The sequence below is a fragment of the Penicillium macrosclerotiorum genome (assembly GCF_028827735.1).
Source record: "Penicillium macrosclerotiorum strain IBT 26536 chromosome Unknown utg000003l_segment0_segment0, whole genome shotgun sequence".
NCBI lineage: Eukaryota > Fungi > Ascomycota > Eurotiomycetes > Eurotiales > Aspergillaceae > Penicillium > Penicillium macrosclerotiorum.
This window is the reverse complement of record NW_026643083.1, coordinates 3114250-3138950: the sequence shown is the minus strand read 5'-3', so window position 1 is coordinate 3138950 and position 24701 is coordinate 3114250. Positions and strand designations below refer to the sequence as shown.

Below are 24701 nucleotides of genomic sequence, written 5' to 3'. Positions count from 1 at the left end.
ATACCATTTTTTATAATTGTTTTCACTTTTCTTCTTTCGTAACATCTGATCTCTTGTAAATTTTTGCTATATTTATTTCACGCCTATGAAGCCTATGGCAATGCACTCGAGAAACGGAACGTTCTCATACTGTAAGTTTCTAACGGATAAACTAGATTTATAGGTGCTTAACTAAGGTAACAGATATAAAAAGAAAGAAAGAAACTAGTGAATTTCGAACTCGAAGCCCCCAAGGTCACAAAACTTTAGCCGCGGGAGGATTTGCACCTCCAACCTCTGGCGTCGATAAGCAACGTGGTGACTATTACACTACGCGGCGGGAGTATGATAGTTGTACTCATTACTATGATAATACCACGCCTTTTGACGTACATCGCAGTAAAAGGATCAACGTTTCTAGGAGCAATAGAATACCTTAATAATAGTACTCGTATCAAGGCCAGTGCCTGTTAGTGATTATATATATTAGGACTCTAGCATACTAAATACAGCGTGCGCACGGAGGAACTTTCCCTTAAGCTTTTTGTCAACAGTTCGCGGCCTAGCTAGATTGAGTCTTAAGGTCTTGCTTTCGCCCTTCATATCTTGAAGCCATGCTACTAGTACATCCTGTAAAATAACTTCGCCTTATATAACTGCGCCTGAGGCTTTAACGAACTTGGACTTTCGTAGAAGTCACAGCGTTGAGGTGAGATAAAGCTACTATTTTCGCCCCCTAAAGCTTTGGCTCCACAAGCAGTAGTTTCTGTATGGATCTAATCAACCATAAAATATTCACTTAATACGGTCGCACCTAGCTTATTTTTCAATATGTATATCGGATATTTGTGATTTGGTTTAGTTTCCAAGGACCCAGGAGCCAGAACAGCTCGGCCCATACTAGTAATTTAGAGACAGTGATCAGATGAATGCACACTTTCTTGTATTTTGCGTAGACTCTGCTAGTCACAGAGTAGCGCAGCTCGCTAGTGAGATACGTTAGTGGTAATATTCTGGGATGGTGCTGCTATTTTTCAAGCCATGGACATTTCTTTTCTTGTTCTACTCTCTAGGCTAGCCGGCGTTCGGATACTCTTTAAGTCAGTTGAAGACGAGGACTTCGAATTTTCCGAACAGATAGTTGTTATTATGAGAATAGAAATATTAGCCACGCCTATATTCAGTTAATCGGAAAGTTTGCCCGTCCTAGCCTTCCCGGCATCACCACTTTCTCCCATCCTATTTTTTCTCGCTGGCTGATCTCCTCCGGAATTTCTCTTCAACGGTAAATTGATGATTTGAGAGGTCTAGCTTCTAGTAGCACCATTGGCTTGCTATCGCTACGGACTACATCGTCTTGGCCCATACGGCTGTGTCCTTGATGCTTCTGCCTTCTGTTCTCATCTGCTTCCATTAAGTTCGATACTCACGACTATATTTTCATATATACTAGACCTAGTGGTGCATTGTATACACCTCTTCAAGATCTAAATTAAGACCTAAAGGAACATCAGGCTGTCGATCGCTGTCCTCTGACGACGTTCCACCGACGCATAGGGCTAAATGTCCAATCTCACTACACATCCAGCTGTGCCTTGGGGTAATTCGGCATTCTGGGATCTCCTTGACTCATAATTAAATCCATCTTAATACCCAGGCTAGCCGCGCACCAAAAAGGAGTTCTTTTTCGTGGTTATTGTTGATTTGTGGTGGGCGCAGATCTACCAAAAATTCACCATTTGGAAGGTGGCCGGCCAATGGGATAATCCTAAAAACACTGTGATGAACCTTCCAGACTATATGTACTACAGAGATGTAATTATGCGCGCTTCTTATACATCTGAATGCGATGGAAAATAACTTGATTCGGCGTTAAATTCAACGCTTGCGACGGCTAACATGTCCCTCTCTCTAGTCAGTCATAGTATATACCGTCTGAATGGTCCCGCTCAAAACTTTGACCACCACAAAAAGAGGTACTAAATAGAAGAGAACCTGGATGAGAAATGAAATGCAGCTGAGGGTTTCCACAGGTCTGAACATCCCAGCGCCTCCTGTTTCTCGATACTGGAGGTTTGTCCTTTTCTTCAGGCTAGGGACGTGCTTGAATTCATACTTGGACCCTCCCTTGAGCATTGATGACCCCAAAACTGTATCAATGAGGAACTGTTTTGATAGCTTGATAGAAATAGAATTAGTAACATTCCTGTGAATGTTGACTGGTTAAATATACTCACATTTGTTAAAAATCTATCAAAAAATGGAATCCAGTGCTGCAGTCGACAAATCACGATGAGAATACCACAGTACCCTCGAAAAAGCGCCTGGAAAAAGTAACCCGGTTTTGAAAGCCCTATCTCATCTGCCATCTCATCATCGTTCATCTTTCGAACACCAGTCTCAATCAGCGATTTAGATATATTGATCCCCGGGAAATCGCGAATCATTTCAATAAAATTCATAGTAAGAACTTTGGAAGCCGGCGTGGGGCCAGGCTCGCTTAGCATGATGCTCTCCATAGTAGCCTTAGCCTGCTCAACGGTCGCGAAGTATTCTGCTGGAGTTCCTAGAAGATAGGCAATATAGCGATTCACTGCTAAGTATCCTTTTACCAGTTGTGGATCGGGTTTGATTCCTAGCTTGGGCAATTGAACAAATGGTGTATTGCAAGCGAAAACGCAAATAGCATGCATACAATCCAATAGGTTAATGGGTGTGCCGTCTCTTTCGAAATCGTAGTATTCTGGGTTTTGTTCCGCGATTTTCAGAATCCGATGGCGCACCATCGCATGCAAGAGCCTAACTCGAATGGTGGAGATATGGCCGTCCCCACCAGGCTGAACTGACTTCAAGGACTGAGTGGCCTGGATCTGCCACTGGAACGTTTCAAGGAATCGCTTGGGCAAAACGCGTACATTAAAGCCTCCAGTTCTTATGAAGACCTCTGCGGTCCCTGCTGTTGTCTATATGAGAGGATGACTGTTAGGATATTACGAGTGCACAAAGTAATAATAAGGTAAGAGAGCACATACGGCATTTTCTCCCAGGCAGCCCTGAAGCACAATACCAGTAATATTCGGTGCCAAATATCGATAGAGGAAGACTTGGCCCTTTTCAATCTCTTCCCAGTCTACCCAGTCAGGGACAGAATGGGTTTCCTCCCAGAATTGACGCAGGATGCTATCTTTCGCATAGTTTTCCTTCAGCAGCGTGTACAGATCGGGTCTGTTCACCCCACCCTTCTCTTGTTTCTGAGCGGCCACAATGGCGAGCAATCTCTCGACAACCGCTAGTCCAAGCTCATCAGCTTGCTTTCTCAACGGCATGAGCTGCTCTGCGGTCAAATGGTTCTTGGTCCATTGAAATTCATAACCCCTGACATAGCGTTTGTTGTCAGAGAATGATTTTTCGAAAGACATTCTGAAAATTATCTTGAAAAAGGAAAATATAAGTGAGGTTTCGGAGCGATAAAAGTTTTTTAGAGTTAGTGCTGAGCCTGGGTATTTATAGCCAATCAAATCCTGCATGAACTAATTGTGTTCAAACATATAATGTAGCACGTAGAGCACGCAGAGCCTCCCAACATAGGCATTGTAAATCCGGTTGGGATATCCACTGCCTCATTGTTTGCAATTTGAACTCCCCTTCAGTGCACCGGTTAGGCTGGGGGCCAGTGGCAAAATGATTGTGTCCTCTTCTAAGGAAACCAACGTGGCTTTGTTAGCACTGTCCCGAGGAAATGGGTAGTGGAGTAGGAGATTTGAATTTCCTCAGTACTCTGTACATCGGTTAGACTGGGAGCGGGTGAAGAAATACCCTCGACCCGCAATTCGAATAGAATACCCAAATAGCACTGTTAGTAGTGGAGCAGGAAATTTGTATCCCCCTTCAGTGGATATAATAAGCGCCAGTGGCTGTGCGTTGGTTAGACAGGGGGCCAAGGTGTTGGTTAAACTGGGGCCGGTGGGCAGTAAATTGGCTAGACTGGGGGCCAGGCAAAATCGTCATGCCCCATTCTTGGTAGACTAACTTAGTTCCTTTTGCACTATCTACGGAGTACTACGTACTACGTAACTAGTGTTCTTGAAATGGACCATCCGAGACATTTATCCAACCGTGGCTGTGGTTGGAATAATTAATGTAGCAGGCTGGTAATTAATTGGCTAACCTGAATATCAATGACACCATAAAACATCCCTTTCGAGGCAGATTAGTGGAGAATACATGTGATATCAGGGGAGATACACATACCGAACAGCAGCCAATAGGCATACGGCGTGTCATCTCAAATAGCTTGGCTCAAAGGTCAAAATCAAGTTCTTGCCATGATATACCCTTGCTAAGATATTTTCTGTTTTTATGGGGCCGATTTTTGTGAGAACTTTATGCGTAATCTGCTGACAGTCAATACTTGAGAAGATCCACCTAAGCACCAAGCCAGTGCATTATCAACGGTAAAAATGACCCAATAGAGCCAGAGCCGTAAAAGAATTCTCGTTAATACGTAGTTGATTTGGCACTAAAACCGGCCCCCTTGAGTCAAAAAAGTTCTGGCCCACACAGAAAGGTTATATAAAAGATACAGCTGTTAAGCATTGGACTGATCCCTGCCTCCACCATTCCTTTTAGCTCTCTGCATACATTACAGGTGCTGAAAACATGATCGAAGAACAAAAGGTCGTTAAAGTAACTTTACCCGACTTGTTTGTCGGCTTCCTGGCTCGGAAACCCGTGTTGCATCAGGACTATGAGCATGCCCGTGTGGCTTCAGAATCATGGCTTTCAGAGTATGTCATTCAATAGAGCCTTTATACCTTACTGACATCTTGAATAAGTCTATGCGATTTCCCTCCCTCTTTACGAAAAACTGTCCATAAAATCGATATCGCTTACTACTGCGCCATCTTGCTACCTCATGTGGACGGAGGGCGTTTCCGTACAGTCTGTGACTGGATGAACTGGGTATTTATTTGGTCCCACTGCCTGTATAGTAGTTTAAGAGAAGGTCTGACTTTAACTCCACCGATAGGTTTTCCCATTTGATGATGGTGCGCCAGACAAACCTACTATGACTGCGTCGATCCTCTAATAATCTCCTCAACAGCACTAGACAATGGTCCCCTCAAGGAAAAGCCCGAAGAAGTCAGAGATTTGGTCAACAGCCTAATAAGAGTATTCGATACAAACACGGCCCAAAAACATCAGAATAAGCTTTTGCTTGCTTTTGAGTCGATTTGGCTTCGTGTCTGCCAGGTGCGGATAGTTCTCTGATCTTATACAAGCACCTGACCTGCTAGATATTAGAACTAATTAATAGTCAGGACTCTTGCCCTGGAATCCAGAGGCGATTTGCAGATTCGATGCGAGATTACTGCGAAGCTATCTTTCAACAGGTTGTTGTACAAAAGGGTAACAGCCAGAACCGACTCGGGGTAAAATCAACTCTGCAAATACGGCGGCGGTCCATTGCAACAATGCCATTATTTGCGTTGGTGGAGTGAGTTTCGTTGTTTTCTCTAAAATCTCATAGGGCTTTTTATTAATTGTTTGCAGGTATGCAAACGCCTTGCGTATACCAGATAATGTATTCGAATGCCACAGCATCAAAGAAATTCAACGAGTCGGCACCGATTTAGTTTTATTGTAAGCTCTCTTTCATAATATTCCATGAAAATGGAATTACTCATTTCTAGCTTTAGACAAAACGACCTGATATCATATCGTAAAGAGAAGGTACGCGAAATTACACAGATCATGATCAGTCACGTCTCTAACGGACCTATTATAGGCACTGGGCGAAAGCCACAACATAATATCTATTTACCAGCAAGAAGGATACACCATCCAAGAAGCATTCAATGAAGTAGAGCGATCATTGTCTATGTGTTATCGCGACTGGCATCTTGCATTGGCACAGCTACCCAGCTGGGGAGAAGAGATCGATGCGCAGGTTCAGCTATATATCGATGGTGTGCAAAATTCCGCCCTTGCCAATATCCACTGGAGGTTAGTCGTCGCTCTTGCGCCAATCGAATTATCTGTTTATTGACTTTCCTTCCATAATAGTTTCCGAATAGATCGTTATTGGGGAAATAACCAGGACGTTCGCAAGACGCGAATTATTGATCTTCCAGCAGAAAACGTTGCGCCGAAGCGACGAAAGATGGATATTCATATTTGGAATGGGGGTATCTTATTCTCAACCATTGTTCTGCTAGGGGTCTTTGGGTCGAAATTTGCCTTTCCTCAGGTATTTGATTTTGCTTCATGATTGTGAGACAACGTCATTGGTTTTTTGGGTTGTGACGGATATATAGAAATCTTTTCCCTTCCTTAGTTCTCATGGTTTTGAGAAGAAGAAATTTCGCGTCTCTTTTTATTTTCACCTACCAGGATACATATTGTGTAGGGGAATATGCCAACTCGGCGAGCACCCTGATTAGATTGAATACCGCGCGAGTCATTACAGATATTGTCTTTATCTGCCCCATAGATAGAATAAGAACCTTTCCGCTCTCTTCAAAATTCAACATCCGCTTCTCTATCAAGAAAGCCTGCTCAGTGTGATGGTTTTGTGGGTGGTTTGTTGATCTGATCAGCCCCTTTCTGCTTGAGCTACGAGCTTCCCTGGTTGAATATGTACCCCGTATAATTGAGTGTCATTAATCCAATCTGTATATCGAATTAGAGGAACGCCGCAATAGTTAACCCAGAAATTGTTCCCATTTCGGGTCATTTCCCATGGATTGTAATTGAAGCTCCTGTACCAACACACCCAACGCATATGTGGTGCTAGATCGACAATACTTGATTACTGATAACCCGTCTCTATAGACCAACTGGCTACCGTGAGAATGGCCACAGCTACAATTTCCCTTCGCCAGTCCCAGGTGGTGGCAGTTATATTCTCCAAGAACCGTGGGCCTGTATAATTGTATGGCCAGCCACACGAAGACAGGGCCGCCTGAAGGGCGAGTTTGCACCTTATCTAAGCCACCTGTCGCTGTGTCGGGAGCCAGTTTATCGTGGACATCGAAATAAGCACGCTGTCGCCGTCGTCAATCGCGTGGGGGCCAGTCTTCACATCTCCAAGGTCACCCTAACGCATGCTTCGGGAATAGCGGCGCCATTTTCAGGTACAAAATCCCTGGCTGAGGACGTATTTTACAACAAGTGTATCATCTAAGAAAGATAGGTTTCTAGGTATAGCTGCTCAAATTCTCATGTTGGTGGACATGGCAACCAATGTCGCTTTCAAGAAAGCCGTCTCGTTTCTGGGTCGGCAGCTGTGTTTGATCCCAATTTTCTCTTTCCCATCGAACCCAGAATCCCTCCCTTTCCCCTCCCCCGAACTCAACACTTTCTCAATAATGACTCCTCTAGATACATCAGTTATTCTCAACCATCAACTCCAGCAACAGATTCCACCGCCTTTTAAGAAAGCCTCTGTCTACCTCGTGCACTTACAAAAGCAGAAGTCAGCCCGGAACACTCATCACTCTCCAGCATAGCTACTCAATTTCGATTTTCGAACTCTTTCCCTCGGTTTGAAGCCGATAGATGCCAAGCATAGCTTGTTTGTTAAAGTCTGTGTTGTGAAGTCGGAGTGCTATTGGTTGGATTGAGACAATCTTCGCTCTTTACAGATGAGTATTGATCAAGCGCTTTGTTTAATTTTTAACCCAAATTTTCTCCAAGTCTGGACTCACGCCGACGTTCATGCCCGACTCGCAAACTGGAACAATTCTTTTTCGATCCCAGCATCCCATACCATTTCTACTAAAGGCCTTCGCCGGATAGATGTTGATTCACCTTGTCTCCTACACCTACACTTAGCTTCCCCTTTCTAGTTATATTAATCAAGCAGGTAACCTTACAAAATAGGCTTACTATATCATTTGATTGCCATTTAAAGATACATCGCATCTTAACCCATCAGTGATCTCGCTTAGGTTTTAGCGCGTTTCATATGATCGGCAGTTGGCGCGAACACCCACGAAACTAATTAATCTCTCACGCCACCCCGTTTTGTATATCGGAATGGCTTGATGAACTTCTGAGAAATAATTTTTGAGAATGAAGTGATAAAGAAGAAAATATTAGGGAGAGTCAGTTTTGAAATTTGGTTGAAGGCCAGTAGCAATGAATGCCGTCTGGGCTGCTTCACCACGAGAACATAGACCCTGGATCTCGAATGAATCATGCGTGGATGGTGGGGAAAATCATTCATAGACATTCCACCGTAAAGGATCTCTTAGCATGACGCTAATGAGATGAAAGGGGCTGTGGAGACAAAATCAAGCTCTCGAGATCCGACCAGATCACAATGGCCAAACACTTCACGGAACTGTTTTGGCGTCATTTGCAAGCCTGATCGATGTATTAATCATTTTAAATCTACCCCAAGGGGCTCGATAGCACATTTCTATTCGCGAGATGCAGTATTCTGAAACAGAATGTACCTTGTTCTGAGGTAGATTATGTTGCATGCGGTGTAAGTGTGTCTGCTTAGTGTTCTCGATTGCCGAGCGAGGAATAGTTCATGGACGTACTCGGATTCGTTAAATAGATGATCGTTTCAATGCATCACTTCCAGTTTGAAAACTCCAGAAATCTGGTTTTCATTCCTTCTCTGATCGAACTCTCTTCGTTCTGTTGTGAAGTTCATTGATTGAACTTCGTTCCATTCTTTCCTTCTTTTCAATATATCCGCTGTGCGTGATTCTTTTCTCTTGTGGCTTCGGCTCAAATGTCTCTCTCTAAGATCGCGAGTCTTTTCATAGCATCGGCTGCACTGGTTGCAGGCCATGGTTATGTGACTAGCATTGAAGTCGACGGGACTACCTACGGAGGCTATCTGGTGGACACCTACTACTACGAGTCCGATCCACCTGAGCTGATCGCCTGGTCGACCAATGCGACCGATGATGGATATGTTTCGCCCACTGCCTACCAGAGTTCAGATATCGTTTGCCACCGCGGCTCGGCCCCTGGAGCTCTTGAGGCGTCCGTCAAGCCTGGCGGTTCTGTCAAGATGACTTGGAATACCTGGCCGGATGACCACCATGGTCCGGTTATCACGTACTTGGCCAACTGCAATGGCTCATGTGCTGATGTCGACAAAACGGCCCTAGCTTTTTTCAAGATCGATGCTGGTGGCTTGATTAATGACGATACCGTGCCGGGCACTTGGGCAAGCGATAATTTGATCGATAATGACTATTCCAGGACCATCACCATCCCATCCGACATCGAAGCAGGCAGCTATGTTCTGCGACATGAGATCATTGCGCTGCATGGCGCTGAGGACTTGAATGGTGCCCAGAACTATCCCCAGTGCATTAACCTGAATGTGACTGGTAGCGGCACTGCAACTCCGAGTGGTACTTTGGGTGAGAGTCTCTATAAGAACACCGATCCCGGCATCTACGTCGACATCTGGCAAACTATCAGCACATATACCATACCCGGTCCAGCTCTCTACACTGCTGGCAGCACCGCCACCACAACAGATACTGATGTCACTACGACGGCAGCTACCACGACCGCGACAGCTGAAACGGCAACTACCGAATCCGCTGCTTTTGAGACGTCTGCCGCAGCAAAGACAACGGTCTCTTCTTCGCTTTCCCAGGCAACTGAATCTGTATCCACCAATAGTGGTCAGTCTCCTGATAGCCAGTCGAATCCAGGAGGCAGGATCTCTCCTATTGGAAATGCTCCCTCTCAGGCCGCCGAAGTGGCTAGCAGCAGCACCACTACAAGCAGTGCGGCCTCAAGCTCATCCACTTCTTCCTCCGGGATATTGAGCGGATCCTGCAGCGAGGAGGATTACTGGTATTGTAATGGAGGCTCGGCTTTTCAGCGCTGTGTGAATGGCGAGTGGGATGCGTCGCAGAGCATGGCAGAAGGTACTGAGTGCACCGCCGGAATCTCTGAGACACTCACCATCTCCGCCTCTAATCAGCGCCGAGATTTCTCCCATCTTCGTCGCCACAATGCGCACCGTCACCGTGTTTGAGCCGGATCTCCGCGGCAGACGGTGATTCTTGAGGTTGTGCGGGTACAATACTGAAGCAAACTACTGTTATCTCAGCATGTGTACTTGGGCCCCGTCAACTTTCCCAAATTCTGAAATCCAGCTTTCTGCGAAGCCAAAATTCAACCTTATATATAGAACCAAATTTCACGTGTCCAAGCTCAGAGAACCAGCGTCCGTAACTTTCGCGCTTGTCGTCATAGATGAGGGTAGTTTCCCGGGGGTCTTCTGGTCATTGGAATTTCCAGGAAGTGTCAGAAATAGAGGAAAGTAAGTTTTCCATTTCTCTGGTAGTTCAAATTCCAGCCTTTGTAAATTAATCTTGAATTCGATTATCTCAGTGCGTCAGGTTGGCATAGTCATCATAATATAAAATCGGATAAAAGCTAGATTCAAATGCTAGTAGTGGTGGTAAGATCCCTATAATTGTCCTTCACACATAATGACCTTAGTTTCTCTCTGTCGATAGTGTGACATCCGTAGTAACCATAATTTCTTTCCCATTCGGTGAGAAACGGGGAGTTTCATCGCTAGACTTTGTCTGTTCAACTATATGTTCCTGGCTCTCACCACTTGATCCCGGTCGATGTTTACCCCAAGCTAGAGATGAAGAAAGCTCATAGGGGTGGAGGCCGTTATCACCGTGACTCCTTGATGTATGAAAAAGACTACTCCGCTTGCCATTCGGCGTATTGCTCACGCCAGCCGATGCACTGTTACTATGAGTGGAAAACCAGCGCGAATTGCTAATGAGTGGCTTGATGCCGGGCGCACAGACCGTTATTGCCGATACAAAAGCTTCTCGGGAAGCCCAGCCAAGAGCCGTGGACAATGTAGAGATATCGCGAACGGAGTAATAAGCACGGAGCACTGCGGCCACCATAACAAAGACTCCCGAGGAGAATAGGAGACAAAGTAATAACTTTTGTCTCACCGGAATCCCGGCTTTGACAATCAATGGTATAGGCACGGCCATAACCGCAATGTCGGTTCTGATTGAAAGTTGCTATTAGCTTTTGAAATTTGAAGTTGACAAGTAAAAGTCTGACTTACATTATGCTGAGCGTCTCAATAATGATATAGTTCAACGGTCTAATAGTACAATTATCTGCTCATTGGGTCAATCCAAATCATTGAGTATAATATAAAGCTCCGGTCATACCACCAGCGTAAGGTTTAATCTGCCAGCTTCTGTGGACTGGCAGACAGATGAAAAGATGCAAGAATATCGATGCCATGAATGTGCAGAAAGAGAATACTGCGACGGATATTGTAAGACGGTGCTCCCAGAGACCTTTTCTGGAGTTTTTCATATCTTCAATTAGTTTCAGGGGTCGGGAAACATTCGAGACAACCTACGTCATTCTGCCATAGAGAAACATAAGCACCCCCTTGAAGGCCCATACCAAAGCAATGTATGAGATCCAAGCAATGAAGGCGTCAATAGAGCCGGCGCGATAGTCTGCGATCTCATCATCTGGTATTTCCATAGCCGTCTTGTTGTTGAGCCCAATGTTTGATTTGTGAACGGCTTTTCAGTACGTCAGTATAGGTGCGACGCCATGTTTTCGAAAAAGACCAACCTGTGCAGAGATACAGAAAGACTGTAAGAAATGTCCAGAAAATCTAATTTCCCTATTAGCACTGCCCATACTCGGATGGCCGATGTAACACTGACAACGACAAGTCCTAAAAAGAGATCATCCCAGTGAAACCGCCCTTTTCCAACTGACCATCGGGCATAGAGACGAACAGCAATAATAACCATTCCAATTGCCCATTCACTGAACATTTCTGCCGTCAGATTATAGGCCATTCTTCGTTGTGGTGTCCACCTCCGTGGCAATCTGCGATGCTCAGAGGTGCGGTTAGAGAATAGATTTCGACATAGCCCTCTGTAGAGAGAGACCTGAATAAATGTGTAATGGATCGTATTAAATTGAAGTAAGCAGATTTAAAGGCATGGAAAGAATCCTTTGTTCTGTAAATGGCTCATTCCCCCTTTTAGGAGGACTTTTTCGAGAGCCAGAGAAGGTGAATTATACTTTAGAAAAGAAGATCTCAATAACGAGGGAATCACTCCTTCTCCGTGCCCACGTTCTACTCACTATCGAACTATTTTGAATTAGTGCTACTGAAGGATTTTAGTCTAAGCAAATTTTTCTCTAACCATTCCAAAGGAAGTGGCAATTCTGGTTATGATCTACGTCAAGGATCACTACCCTAAGAATCTGTAAACAGCAAACGAAGAATTATTTCGTTGGCTTGAAACTGAGCTGATTCATTCTGGGGCCGTAGGGTATTTCTCATAAACGTCAATGTTTTCTCAGTGCTCAAGGACCGTTTTTTGAGCCTGAATGTGCTGGACTTGTGCGACCAACGTGGAGGAGACGATCCGTTGACATAGAAGAGCTCCACATTATGGAGACTTGTATCAGGCTAGATGGCTTGGAGTTATTTTGTCCCGCAGGATTTGTCTCCTTGACACAAATCCTGCTCACAAGGAGACCTTGGCACGGGCAGATCCCCCTATGCTGGGGTTCGAGTGATGGGGCCAAAGGGCTTCAGATGGGTCAAGATGCATGCAGAGGATAAATTTAACCGTTAAGGTAGTCTAAAATAATCCATTCACAGCTAACGTTCCACAAAAGTGCAGATCTTAGATGGAAGAGTTCGTGTTCTTTCTCCATCCTGTACGAAAATTTCTTTTCGTATGCAAGGGACTTACTTCACAACGTGGACCTTTGGATTGTCAAGAATCGACCACATATTATTGATGATAGAGGGGTGGTCTCAGAGCTTTCTATGGTATTGGTAGAGGCACGGGAGATCTTCTTCTCAAGTTATCATGCTAGATGGGCAAGTAGGTATTGTACGTACTATCATTGTCTTCCGTAATTGAGAAAAAGAGGTCATGGATGTCCCCACCGCCTATTTGGGTCCGCCCGGAGCACCGGAGGATCCTTCCGGTCCCCACCAGTCAATTGGCCCGCGAGGCAGCGTCAGGTCTCTTCCCCGATTTCGCGGCTAGATCCACAACGGGAGATTAGTCCATGGCACCAAAATTGTAGTATGAGTGAACTGGCCGTAAATCCTTACCTAAGTTAGAGGACCTAAGTTAGAGGACACTCACTATCAGTGGCGTTCTTGCGCAAAGTGGTGGTGCAGGGTGCAGGCGGGGTCAATTGTTTTCAGAGCAAAAGCAATTATACTTAACTATGATAAACCCAGCAGTTCTCTGAAGAGAGATCTTCATCCCTGCTTATCTCGAGCTTTTTTTTCCCAACATGGATATTCAACGAATTCAGGAGCTCTTGGAGAAGACCAAAGCTTCATTTGATAACTATAAGTCAAATGGAGTGGAGGCCAGCCGTATCGAAGCACAGGAACAGGCGTTTAGACTAGCACGCGCATTGGAACGACCTCGAGATGCTATTCTCAAGCTGGCCTACTCCGTGAGACTAATCTCCCATTGAATTGTTCTTAGAATGAATTAGTAACGGTCAAATAAAACAGCCGGCTATTGTCATGGCCATGAAGGTGGCTCTTGATCTGAATGTGTTCCCTGTGCTTGCGCAAGCCACTTCGCCAGTGCCCTTAGCCGAGCTGGCAGCTGCAAAGCCTGCAGATCCCATTTTAGTCGGTATGTGATGAAACAAGAGATGCGAGAGGCGGCTGCTCTAACACCATCCGCTATTAGAGCGTATTCTACGGGTTCTTGTCGCCAATGCCGTAGTGGAGGAGCCTGCTCCAAGCGAATACTTGCCGACCGCATTATCAAAGGAATTGACCAAACGTCCCTCAATTGGGGTCCTGGAGTCTCTGTAAGCCACTTAAGTTGTCTACCAGGGAAAGGCACACCTAAACATTGACATGAGCTAGATTCTGCGAATTCCTGCCATCCTTCCAAAAGACTCCCGAATTCCTCAAGTCCACGAATTACCGCAATCCGGATGACCCATTGGATGCTCCGTTGCAGTACACCCACGATCTGGGTAGGTTGAATGGATTTACTTGGCTGTGCCAGAATCCAGATGCTCTGAGTCGGTTCAATAGCTTCATGGAAGGTCAAAGAGCCGACCGCCTCCACTGGGGCGATTGGTTCCCTGTTCGCGAACGAGTTTTGGACCATCCAGAGCTCACCGCAGAGACCCCATTAATTGTTGACATCGGTGCCGGTCGAGGACATGATCTGATAGGGTTCCGACAAAGGTTTCCAGATGCTTTAGGCAAATTGGTTTTGGAGGACCTCTCGACTGTCATCGAAGAAGTTCGTGGTGCGCAAGATCTTGAGGCAGCCAAGGTGGACACCCAGGTGTTCGACTTTTTCAACGAGGTCCAGCCGGTGCAAGGTAAATGCTTGTCAACTTTTATAATGCGATCGTGCTAATATCTTCTGTCCATGTAGGTGCGAGAGTGTACTATTTCAAGAACGTTATGCATGACTGGTCCGATGAAAAGGCAGCCATCATCTTCAACAACCTTAAGCCTGCCATGAAGCGGGGATTTTCGAAGATTATCATGGAGGAATACATTCTTCCCGACCAGAACGCCAGCTCGCTTCCATGTACCACGGACATGGCAGTTATGATTTTCTGCTCGGGTCTGGAGCGATCACGTCAGCGTTGGGACAACTTGCTGTCAGCCAATGGTCTTCGGGCATTGAAGTACTGGGCCCGTGAAGGAGATGGGCTTGGTATTGTTGAAGCCGAGCTCGCATAGTACCCTATAGATCTATTGTTTGGACATATGACCAGATCAACGCTTATCAGCAAATGCAAATCTCTCCAGCTCAGTTACAGCCTGCGCGTCGACGTTTGATGATCAGTTTGGCAAATTTAGGAGTCGAAGTCTTTAGGCAATTTGTGTGCCAGAAACAGAGGACCTTGGATCGGCCGTGTGGTTTAGCATATTGTTTCGTGATTGTAAGGATCTTCCGTTAAATTCAGAAATCAATGTCTCATCAAGGTGACAAAGATAATGTGTACGAATGTTTGTTGGCAATTTTGTACTTGATTTCGCCCCCAAAGTCTCTGTTGGGCAGAGATAATTAGCTTCGCGGCCCCCAAACAGTATGACGCAATTGTGGGTGGGCTGAAGCAACAAGCATACATGCTCACCGGGTTGGTCATTCATTGCAACCTGAGGTGCTAGGATGAGAACTCCATGTATAATGACGACTGCATACAGCTTCTTTTGTATACTACTCATACCTTATCTCGAACGACGATGTTCACCAACGACAAACAGCATAATGCTTGATGAGTGTTACGTAAAGTGGGCTTGGGATAGTTATGTAAAGAAGCTCATTCTCGTACGTAGTGGTTACGGCATAAGAGATACTCGCTGACCAAGCATGAATGCATCTAACAGTGAGTTGGTCCCTGATTACCTTCCTGGTTGTGAATGATTTTCATGTCCTCCAACTCCGTCATTAACAGCATTCCCGATTGCCTAGATTCATCTATGCCTACTTGTGTAATCTCTCGCAGCCAATTTCATTATGGTTGAGCAAAGGTGAAGCGTCAGACATATAAGTTTTAGAATACTGCAAGCCGTGTTCTGGTTTGGATCTGCAAATTTTAGTAATCAAACAAAATTGCCTGGTCATAATTCCGTCAATTCTACGACTCCTCTTATATGTAGCGATTTGTAGGAGAAACATGGAAAGGTAAAATTGAAATGTCCTTCAACATTGAATAAATGAAACTCAATATTTATTTTCACTACAACCTTGGAAGGAGAATCAAATTTTAGAAGATTGCATTTACAGGCAGTCTTGGGATTTTTCTTGACTCGTCCACTCGTCATCAAGATATCATGCAAAATGTCCGATCTAAATCAAAATGAACCAGATTATGATTCAGATGGTTTGCCTTCATCTGTTAGACGGTATGCCTATGAAGGAACAGATCACTTTTCTCGAGTTCTTGCACGTGAAAAAAAAAAACTGCTCGATTCAATTCGCGAGTCTAGTGAACTTTTCATTCTCAGCAAAGCATCTGACAGCACCAAACTAGAGCCAAGTACTGAGATCAGCGAATACACTATCTTTTCCATTGATCCCATCACTTTTCATATGGATTTCATCGATCCAAATGCCATCCCTATTCGTGGGATCCGAACATCTTACAACCCGAAGACCGAATTACTTATTGTCAAGATGGTGACACAAGAACACAGTCAAATCGCCTTCGCCCTCCACAGAGCCGTTGACTACAGCCTTATGCGCATGGGACTCAACCAGGCCGTCTTTGATTATATGGGAGTCGATATCAATGTCAATGGAAGAGTCAAACAGCCAGACATGGGCTGGGGGCCGAGAAGACCCCCTCGGGGCTGTTCTCAGCGGCCAACGGTGGTTTTGGAAGTCGCTGTGTCAGAGAGTGAAAGCAAACTTCGCCGTGAAGTCACTATGTGGGTTGACCCTGCTAGAGGGAGAGCCAATGTTGCGATTGCAATCAACGTCAGTCGCAAGAAGCCCATGGTAAGTATTGGCACGTGGATATGGGATCCTGTCAATGGCACATCCCTTGAATCCCAACATATTGAGGTTTCAGAAAGCGAGACCGATGAAGTCAAACTGTCTGGAGGTCCCCTCATCATTCCCTTTCATCTATTTTTCCTAAGAGATCCTGAAACACCTAGAGAAACCGACGTTATTATCGATAAGGAAGGGTTGCAGCAGATTGCCGAGTGGGGATGGGATGCGCAATTTCAGTAAGGACTCGAGGTTGATTTCAAATTCGAATTTGATGATTTAGCTAGTGGATCTCGTATGTTTTTAAAAAACATCTTGGTTCAGAAACATCATCCTCCTGCACTAGCAGATAATGAAACGAGAAATCAATGTCGTCCGTTCGGGCCAACAACCGGGTAAATGTGTATTTCCATAATGGGACTAGCGCGTTCTGCCTGCACGCGTCGGCGCGTCTCACTATCAGAGGGGAACGCCCAGGATCCCAGATCCGACCTAATGACAATAATTGAGACGCTTGAATGATTCCTTCGTCGCCAGCTTCTCTTACCTCTTTTGACCCGGCACTCCACCTTCATTCTGAAGACCTTCCAAACGCGACCGACCCTCCTTCCGAATCCTTCGCCGACGAGATCGAAGCGATCCATCTCCACCGCCAGGAGCAGACCCGCAACAAAGTCGTGATTCAACATCGGGCCTGGGATTTGTCTGATGTGTTTCGCAGTGACGACGAGCTAAGACCTGGTCGGATTCACAGAAGCATGGTCATCAAGTGTTTGCGCTAATGAGCAATCTAGACACGCCGACGAAGACCTCCGCTAATACTCCTCGGAAAATACCGCTTTGCCAAAACCAACACTTCGCTTTTCTTCCCTCGTCCCCTCCTGTAACAAGGATGCCATTCATCTCATCCCCGAGTACCGCGGTGCTCGGAAATTCGGACGGCAATGCACAAAAAAGGAAGGCTACTGATCCAGATCAAAGCTCGCCGCAAGCAGAACCGAAGCGACCGAAGTTTGTGGGTGGATTTGTCGACGATGATGACGACGACGAGGCAAGAGATGATATTGCCGCTTTGAATGATGCACAACTGAAAAGCCAGTTCGAGCTGGAAGATAACCCGGAGCCCGCGCCGCAAGACCTACCCGGAATCCCAGAACAGTCACAGATATCATCATTGGCAGCTTTACAGAACGACGACTTTCCAATAGCTTCCACAATTCAAGCCGAAATGACGTCTCGACCCGCCGTTGCCCCGTCGAAGGAATTCCAGATCAAGACTTGCGATGGCAAGACACATCATATTCCGTCACGAAAGGCCCAACCCTCGGTTTCTTACGAGCGTATCATTGCTAGTCGATCTGAGGCCGACCCTGTCAGAGCGCAAAGAAGCTACTACGGCATTGATATCCATAAGTTGCTTGATGAAACCGCAAAGGAAACAGCTTCTTCCGAAGCACCGCCCAGGCCTCCAGTCCAGCAATCCATTGAGCGGACTGAAAAGAATGCGAAGCAGAGAAAGGCCGACTCAATGATGTGGACCGAGAAGTACCGCGCCCGCAAATTCACGGACCTAATTGGAGATGAACGCACGCACCGGGCTGTGCTTCGCTGGCTCAAATGCTGGGAGCCAATCGTATTTCCAGGCCTGGCCAAGTCGTCCAGAATAAGGAAGACTGGTCATAATGCAGACGACGAAGAGCACATGCACCGCAAGGTCCTTCTTCTCAGCGGACCACCTGGGCTTGGCAAGACAACTCTGGCGCACGTGTGTGCCAGACAGGCTGGCTACGAAGTACTTGAGATCAATGCCAGTGATGAGCGCAGTCGAGATGTGGTTAAGGGTCGCATCCGTGACGCATTGGGTACAGAGAACGTCAAGGGCTCAAACGTTGAAGTGGGTGAGAACAAGGTTCGACGTGCTGCCAGACCTGTCTGCGTCGTTGTAGACGAGGTTGACGGTGTCGTTAGCGGATCTGGCAGTGGTGGCGAAGGTGGCTTCATGAAAGCACTAATTGATTTGGTGCTACTTGACCAGCGAAACTCTACCAGGTCTGCTGAAAATGGTGGGAAGTTCGGTAAGAAGCGCAAAGGCGATACCTTCCGCTTCATGAGGCCATTAATTCTGGTTTGCAATGATTTGTATCATCCCAGCCTTCGGCCTCTGCGCGCGTCTTCTATCGCTGAAATGATCCATGTTCGACAAGCGCCATTGGAGAATGTTGTTCAACGTGTAAAGAACATTTTTGTTCGAGAAGGAATTACATGTGACGGAGACGGTGCAAGAAGGCTGTGCGAAGCAGCCTGGGGTTTGTCAGGCAGAAGGCAGCGTAATTCAAAGAACAGCGGCTCTGCAGAAGGTGATATCCGCAGTGTCCTTGTTGCCGCAGAATGGGTAGCACACAAGCTTCGCAACGAGTCCTCGACTTCTTTGCGGCTGACTCGAAATTGGCTAGAATCCCGAATACTTCGTGCATCGACTGAAGGGGGCACATTCTTCAAGGAGATGAGCCGCGGGGGTGTTCGGGAGATTGTGAATCGCGTTTTTACTGAAGGTGCTGGTTTCACAGATGCCCCTGTGGGCATGACATCCTTCCAGGACCGATTTAGTGGGCCTAATAGCAAAACCCCAGTGGGTGTAGCGGATTTGCGAAAGAGACATGCTATTAACCGTCTACGTGAGATGATTGATGCCAGCGGTGACCATGACCGGTGCGTTACGGATTGCTTCGCTGCATATCCCATCCAGCAATACCAAGACGACACTTTCTTATCCAAGCCCACCGCGGCGTATGATTGGCTTCATTTCCATGACTCCATCTCCTCCAAAGTCCATTCATCTCAGGAATGGGAACTGGGCCCTTATTTGAGCCAGTCAGTTCTCGCCTTCCACCATTTATTTGCTTCTGCAGCTGGTAAAGTCGACGCCCATGAACGAGACAATGAAGATGAGGATGCTGAGGAAGAGCACCCTTTCTCTGGTCCCAAGGCTGAATACGCTGCCTTTGAGGCTCAAAAGGAAAACCGGGCCATCCTGAATGGATTCCACTCTTCCTTCTCAGCTCCTATGACGCGAATATTCCGATCTCCCGATAATGTCATCACCGACCTGGTGCCGTATCTAGTCCGGATGTTGTCACCGGATGTGAAGCCAGTGATTGTTCGAGGGAGTGGCGAGCAGCGGAGCACGGCCAGCGTACGCAAAGAAAGCGAACGTGCTCTCGTACAGTCCGCCGTGCGCGTTATGTCCAGCATAAACATGACGTTTGAGAAGGTCCGAGTGGAGCATGAAGGCGGAAGCCACGGCGGATGGGCCTACAGAATGGAACCGTAAGTGATTTCCAGTTTTGACTTTTTGTTGACGGGGAAACTGGACTAATTCTCCATACCAGACCCATCGACTCGCTAGTGGCGTTCTCAAAAATGGCAAGCAGCACTTCGTCATCTGGTACTGCACCTGTCCGATACGCAGTTCGTCAGGTTCTTGATCAGGAGTACCGCAAGGAAACCATGCGAAAACAGTCCGATGTTTTGAATGCAGCTGGTCGCAATTCTGTTCTCGGAAAATTCCCAGACGAGCAAGGAAATTTGGCTCAAAAGGCGATGAAAGAGGGTGCTGTCAAACGAGATTTCTTTGGACGAATTGTTGCAGCCCCTATTTCGGAGAATAAGACTTCTGATGACCACAATGCAACTGACGAAGCTTCAAAGGCTGGCAGGAAGGTATGGGTCACCTATCATGAAGGATTCTCGAACGCGGTCCGCAAGCCTATTTCACTTGGAGAATTAATGGCCGGGCTGTGATTTCGAGCGTTAGTTGTTTCCAAGTATATCTTTGACGTTCTTTAGCAATTTACATGTCAAATATTTTGTTTCACTTTAGTACGATTTTTAGGCATGGCTGCCAGTTTTTGTTAATATAGAGCTAAAATATAGAGTTTGCTTGCTACGATAGTGAACGACACTCGTTTAGGGACTCGGCTCTTTGATCAAGGATCAATTGCAGAATGAAATATTTTTCAAGATATATAAGTGAAAACCTCTAACTAATCCATGAACGAAAACCTCCATTTTTATGTTTCTGTCATGGTGAACAAAGCAGGACAAATGGAAAAGCAAACATGAAAAAAAAAAAAGAAAGCACAGAGTGGCAAGGCGCAGAGTATATAAATCGAGTACAGGTATTAAATGTGTATGTCATTCCATTGTCGCTAAAGCGGCTCCATCGAAAAGCAGTGGTATCAAGGTCAGAGAGAAATCAAGAAAGCGCAGATGGCGGCAGGCGTTAGATCAAAGCGTGGCTCCAAGTTCCAGGAGTGTATTAGATGGGCAGGGAGCCGGTTTTGGTTTCATCGTGTCGTGATTGCATATTGGATTGTCCAATAGACTTGCTTTATCATTCAGCGCAGGCTGAAGTAGCTGGCAACTGCTTCATTGTGTGTGGCCTGTTTGGCATAGAACGCGTCTGACTTGGTGACATGCTTGGGCTCGGAGAGCAATGAGAACCACTTGTTCTTCGAGAGCTCAGTACCCCTGAGGGTGGTTGCGGTGGAAACCGTGGAGTGTGTGGAGGCAGCGTCGCTCGACATGCTCTTGGAGGAACTCTTGGAGCTCTTGGAGGAGAGGAAGCTGGACATTTTGAAAAAAGTTTGGCCGACGGTGAGTGAAGTGTTGGGAAGAATGGTGGGAATTGTATAGATGGTTTGTTTGCGTGATGCAATCAAAGTGTTGTTTTGTAAGATGGAATGAGGAACTGATGGAATCACTGATCGTGATTTATTTTCTTTTGAGTGGATTTGATTTGGATAGATGTGAGAATAATCTATTTCCACCTGGGGATCCTGAAAACTTATATACTTTGCAGCTCAGCTTGATACTTCCCAGTCACTCCGTGCTCACTCCGAAGTAGAAAATTTTCATTAGAAATCTAAAAATTCTTAAAGCCACGGCTCCACTATCCAAGCCATCAAGAATGGATTGAAGCTCAAATAAGCCCCAGATCAAAAAAGACGTCAGAGCCAGGCAGCCAAGTGGGGCTCGGCGAGGGCCTCGGAGTAGACTTCGGAGTTGCCAGGGCGCCAACAGAGTCGATCGAAGGATGACCAATAGCCCCAAGGGCGCGCACATGTGCCATTTCACCATCACAATACTGGCCAATGCCTGGCATTTCCGAATGATTTTTAGCCTAATAGGGCAATGGGAGCTTTTGAAGCCCAAACGCGGCGTCCTGATCCGGACGTCCCAACCCTGCGGCTCACAAATCCTTACGTCTCGAAGGGGCTCATTACCCCGAAACTCTAGATACGGGAGATCCCATTCTATCATTTGTCAAAGCCCAGCGCAGATGATCCTTCTTCCCCGCCGGGTTGCGTGGCCGCCTCTCCTCTGCGCCTGTTGAACTGAGTCATGGTATGAAGCCTCGAGTCTGGACTCGGTGTCGGAGGCCTGCCTAAGCGATCAGCACGAAACTACCGTTGGCGTATTAATGAGATAGCGAGCTAGTATGTATGTATCATCGTTCTAGGGAGGTTGGGCTCTGATGGCTCTGCGACTTGTGCATACAAAGTCCATTTTGGCTCCGCGGGGCCCATAAAAAAGTATAGTAAGAAGGTCGGGGTCTTAATACGGAGTCAGGATGGGGCATATGGCCCTGGCGAGACTGTCTCCGCGGTTACACGCGGTGATCACTCGCCTATTATAGGCATTATCGTCAAAAACGAGGAAATCTCTACCAACAAGAATGCGATTACTTTGGAAAAACACGTCAACATGGCGATGAATCTATTAACCACCGAGTTCCATATGGGGTCGCTTCCGTTGCCCGGACTTTACCAAGGCAGTTCTTTACGAAGTGGCTTGGAATGACTCAATATGCGGAGTTGTCCAAGCATCCAATCAGCCATCCATGGAATTCAACAAAGACGCGATATCATCTGCATCCAACGGTGCTTTGAAATGCAAAGAATAATAAACTTCTCTTTAATTCCATTCAACAGATGTAAAAAGTGGCGTGATGGGAGGACTTAAGTGGTTAGTCCGAGGGTTAGTCCGACGACCGAGTTTTTACTCCGAGCTTAATCCGAGGACCCCCAAATAGATCTACTACAAGCAACTAGCAGTGCGACCTGATTGAGGCAAGAACCAAGAGAAAATTTTTATTCCGAACATTATTCCGAATCATGATCTTGACCCTCCGGCTTGAAATGCAGCCACAGAGTACAGCCTTCCGCGATGTGAGGCTGACTACGTGGCCAGACAAGTCCGATCGATATGCAGTCAATGCTTGCCATGAATTCTGGCGCTTGACTGGTCGGATATCTTTAGCCACAGGTACTATGACGCTTGACCCATCTCGTATTTAACCCGGTGCCGATTCCTATATGATGACCAAGCCCCCCATCCTCGTGTTTTGCTCTCTAACATCAGTCTAAAACACGCCCTCCGGTCTTGGAAGATCGAACAGGTCCACTTCTTGTCGACTATCGCCAAAATGCAGAGAGCAATCTTTATCCATTTACCCAAGGGCGTCGCTTCTGGATACCCTATGCAGATCCATGACTCAACTATTGGCGGATATATTCTAACGTGAACTATCTGCCAAGTGAATCTCCAACATTAATAATCCAACGTGAGGAATTAACTTCCTGTTATTTCACTTCTCATTCAATCTACATGTATCAGTTCCTTTCGTAATCTCACATCCGCAATCGGTCGACTTTATGTTATCGTTGGTCAAGCGCTGACATTTAACGAGTCCACTTGTCAAGGCCATTGTATCTCGAGGGAATGTCTCGCTCGAATGTCGTACCATGTGAGCATGAAGGCTTTTGGAACTTGATATGATATCCTCCCCGCGCTCCTGGAGGCCCGGGTGTCCCTGATTACTAAATCTCACTGAATCAAAGCGTGGATCATGATGCCCTCCCTACCCCGAGCCTGACAAGTCCAGCATCTTGTGCAACACAACGGCCTCAGCGAGAAAAGATTGCGGGGTAAAAAAACATAAACGAAGTCCTCAGTCAGGGGTCAATCGCGGAACAAATGCCGTTTGGACCGCATTCTACCAAGCTCCCTCGGCCTCGACGCGACGGACACGTAATTTGTCAGCGAGCCGCCAGAGTGCCGATGCCGAAGCATGCTGAATAACTAAGCGCGGAATACCATGATTAAGCCAGGGACCTTCGGCAATTGAAAAGCGAAAAAAAAAATGGGGGGAGAGAGATAATTGGCCAATGGGGAATCTGAATAGATATGATATAAAGATGCGCTCAACCAGGTTTCTCTAGCCTTCATCTCATCTAGCATTTCTCTCGTTCAGTTTCTCTGCTGCAATTGCACCCGCTGCCTACGCTACCTACACCCTCAGCCCCAAATATGTCGCTCAAGCCTATCACTCTCTACGGCCATGGAGGCGGTCCCAACCCCTGGAAGGTCGTCATGACCTTGGAGGAGCTCAACATTCCCTATGTCTACAAGATCGTCGATTTCGCCGACATCAAGAAAGAACCCTTTATCAACGTCAACCCGAACGGCCGCGTCCCTGCTATCGAAGACCCGAACACCGACATGACTTTGTGGGAATCGGGCGCCATCCTCGAGTACCTGATCGAGACCTACGACAAGGAACATGTGATTAGCTTTGACGCGGGCTCGAAGAACTATTTCCTTGCCAAGCAATGGCTACACTTCCAGATGTCCGGCCAAGGCCCGTATTTCGGTCAAGCCGTTTGGTTTACCCGCTATCACCCTGAGAATGTTGAAAGTGCGAAGGAACGCTATGTTAAGGAAATCCGCCGCGTTTCGGGAGTGCTGGACACGGCCCTGGCGGATAAAGAATACCTTGTGGGCAACAAGTTCAGTTTTGTCGACCTTGCCTTCATCCCTTGGTTTAAAGTCACTGTGATGTTCGGCATCGACCTGGCTACGGAGTTTCCCAATGTTGATGCTTGGCTCAATCGCCAGAAAGCCCGGCCTGCTGTCGCCAAGGCCCTGAAGATGCAGGAGGAGGCCACCGCCGCTCACTAGAAGCTGCCTTTAATATATAACGATGCAGCCGAAAGTTAAAACTAGATTCCTGATCAATGAGATAAAATCAACGTAATAGGAAATGAGCAATGGAAAAGAAGACCTTACATATCCCCATGGTTAAATCGTCGATTGATTGCTGCTTGTAGAGGTGTGCAAAAGATTTTCGCATATATCCGA

At 46.5% G+C, this 24701-nt stretch overlaps 10 protein-coding genes across 10 annotated transcripts; 7 read left to right on the top strand and 3 right to left on the bottom strand.

Annotated features, from left to right (window-relative positions):
• Window positions 1-1890: 1890 nt before the first annotated feature.
• Window positions 1891-3398, bottom strand: N7462_004022 (oxygenase MpaB family protein; the record flags this gene model as incomplete). The annotated part of the gene is made up of 3 exons (XM_057075748.1): window positions 1891-2157; window positions 2217-2942; window positions 3012-3398. 3 exons carry the CDS (start codon window positions 3396-3398, stop codon window positions 1891-1893), a joined length of 1380 nt encoding a protein of 459 aa, XP_056935253.1.
• Window positions 3399-5453: 2055 nt separating this feature from the next.
• N7462_004021 (terpene synthase family protein) lies at window positions 5454-6028 on the top strand (the record flags this gene model as incomplete). Its single annotated transcript, XM_057075747.1, has 3 exons — window positions 5454-5476; window positions 5679-5712; window positions 5768-6028. The coding sequence occupies 3 exons, from the start codon at window positions 5454-5456 to the stop codon at window positions 6026-6028; spliced, it is 318 nt and encodes a 105-aa protein (XP_056935252.1).
• Window positions 6029-8728: 2700 nt separating this feature from the next.
• Window positions 8729-10000, top strand: N7462_004020 (AA9 family lytic polysaccharide monooxygenase; the record flags this gene model as incomplete). The annotated part of the gene is made up of 1 exon (XM_057075746.1): window positions 8729-10000. One exon carries the CDS (start codon window positions 8729-8731, stop codon window positions 9998-10000), a length of 1272 nt encoding a protein of 423 aa, XP_056935251.1.
• A 466-nt stretch (window positions 10001-10466) lies between these two features.
• Window positions 10467-11834, bottom strand: N7462_004019 (uncharacterized protein; the record flags this gene model as incomplete). The annotated part of the gene is made up of 6 exons (XM_057075745.1): window positions 10467-11010; window positions 11072-11126; window positions 11181-11317; window positions 11378-11549; window positions 11602-11644; window positions 11697-11834. The coding sequence occupies 6 exons, from the start codon at window positions 11832-11834 to the stop codon at window positions 10467-10469; spliced, it is 1089 nt and encodes a 362-aa protein (XP_056935250.1).
• A 1471-nt stretch (window positions 11835-13305) lies between these two features.
• On the top strand, window positions 13306-14740 carry N7462_004018 (Plant methyltransferase dimerization; the record flags this gene model as incomplete). The annotated part of the gene is made up of 5 exons (XM_057075744.1): window positions 13306-13473; window positions 13535-13661; window positions 13719-13842; window positions 13901-14370; window positions 14427-14740. The coding sequence occupies 5 exons, from the start codon at window positions 13306-13308 to the stop codon at window positions 14738-14740; spliced, it is 1203 nt and encodes a 400-aa protein (XP_056935249.1).
• Window positions 14741-15845: 1105 nt separating this feature from the next.
• N7462_004017 (uncharacterized protein) lies at window positions 15846-16742 on the top strand (the record flags this gene model as incomplete). The annotated part of the gene is made up of 1 exon (XM_057075743.1): window positions 15846-16742. One exon carries the CDS (start codon window positions 15846-15848, stop codon window positions 16740-16742), a length of 897 nt encoding a protein of 298 aa, XP_056935248.1.
• Window positions 16743-17391: 649 nt separating this feature from the next.
• On the top strand, window positions 17392-19830 carry N7462_004016 (Chromosome transmission fidelity protein 18; the record flags this gene model as incomplete). Its single annotated transcript, XM_057075742.1, has 1 exon — window positions 17392-19830. One exon carries the CDS (start codon window positions 17392-17394, stop codon window positions 19828-19830), a length of 2439 nt encoding a protein of 812 aa, XP_056935247.1.
• An 89-nt stretch (window positions 19831-19919) lies between these two features.
• On the top strand, window positions 19920-20300 carry N7462_004015 (Chromosome transmission fidelity protein 18; the record flags this gene model as incomplete). The annotated part of the gene is made up of 1 exon (XM_057075741.1): window positions 19920-20300. The coding sequence occupies one exon, from the start codon at window positions 19920-19922 to the stop codon at window positions 20298-20300; it is 381 nt and encodes a 126-aa protein (XP_056935246.1).
• A 596-nt stretch (window positions 20301-20896) lies between these two features.
• Window positions 20897-21133, bottom strand: N7462_004014 (uncharacterized protein; the record flags this gene model as incomplete). The annotated part of the gene is made up of 1 exon (XM_057075740.1): window positions 20897-21133. One exon carries the CDS (start codon window positions 21131-21133, stop codon window positions 20897-20899), a length of 237 nt encoding a protein of 78 aa, XP_056935245.1.
• A 2737-nt stretch (window positions 21134-23870) lies between these two features.
• On the top strand, window positions 23871-24521 carry N7462_004013 (glutathione S-transferase family protein; the record flags this gene model as incomplete). Its single annotated transcript, XM_057075739.1, has 1 exon — window positions 23871-24521. One exon carries the CDS (start codon window positions 23871-23873, stop codon window positions 24519-24521), a length of 651 nt encoding a protein of 216 aa, XP_056935244.1.
• Between the last annotated feature and the right edge of the window lie 180 nt (window positions 24522-24701).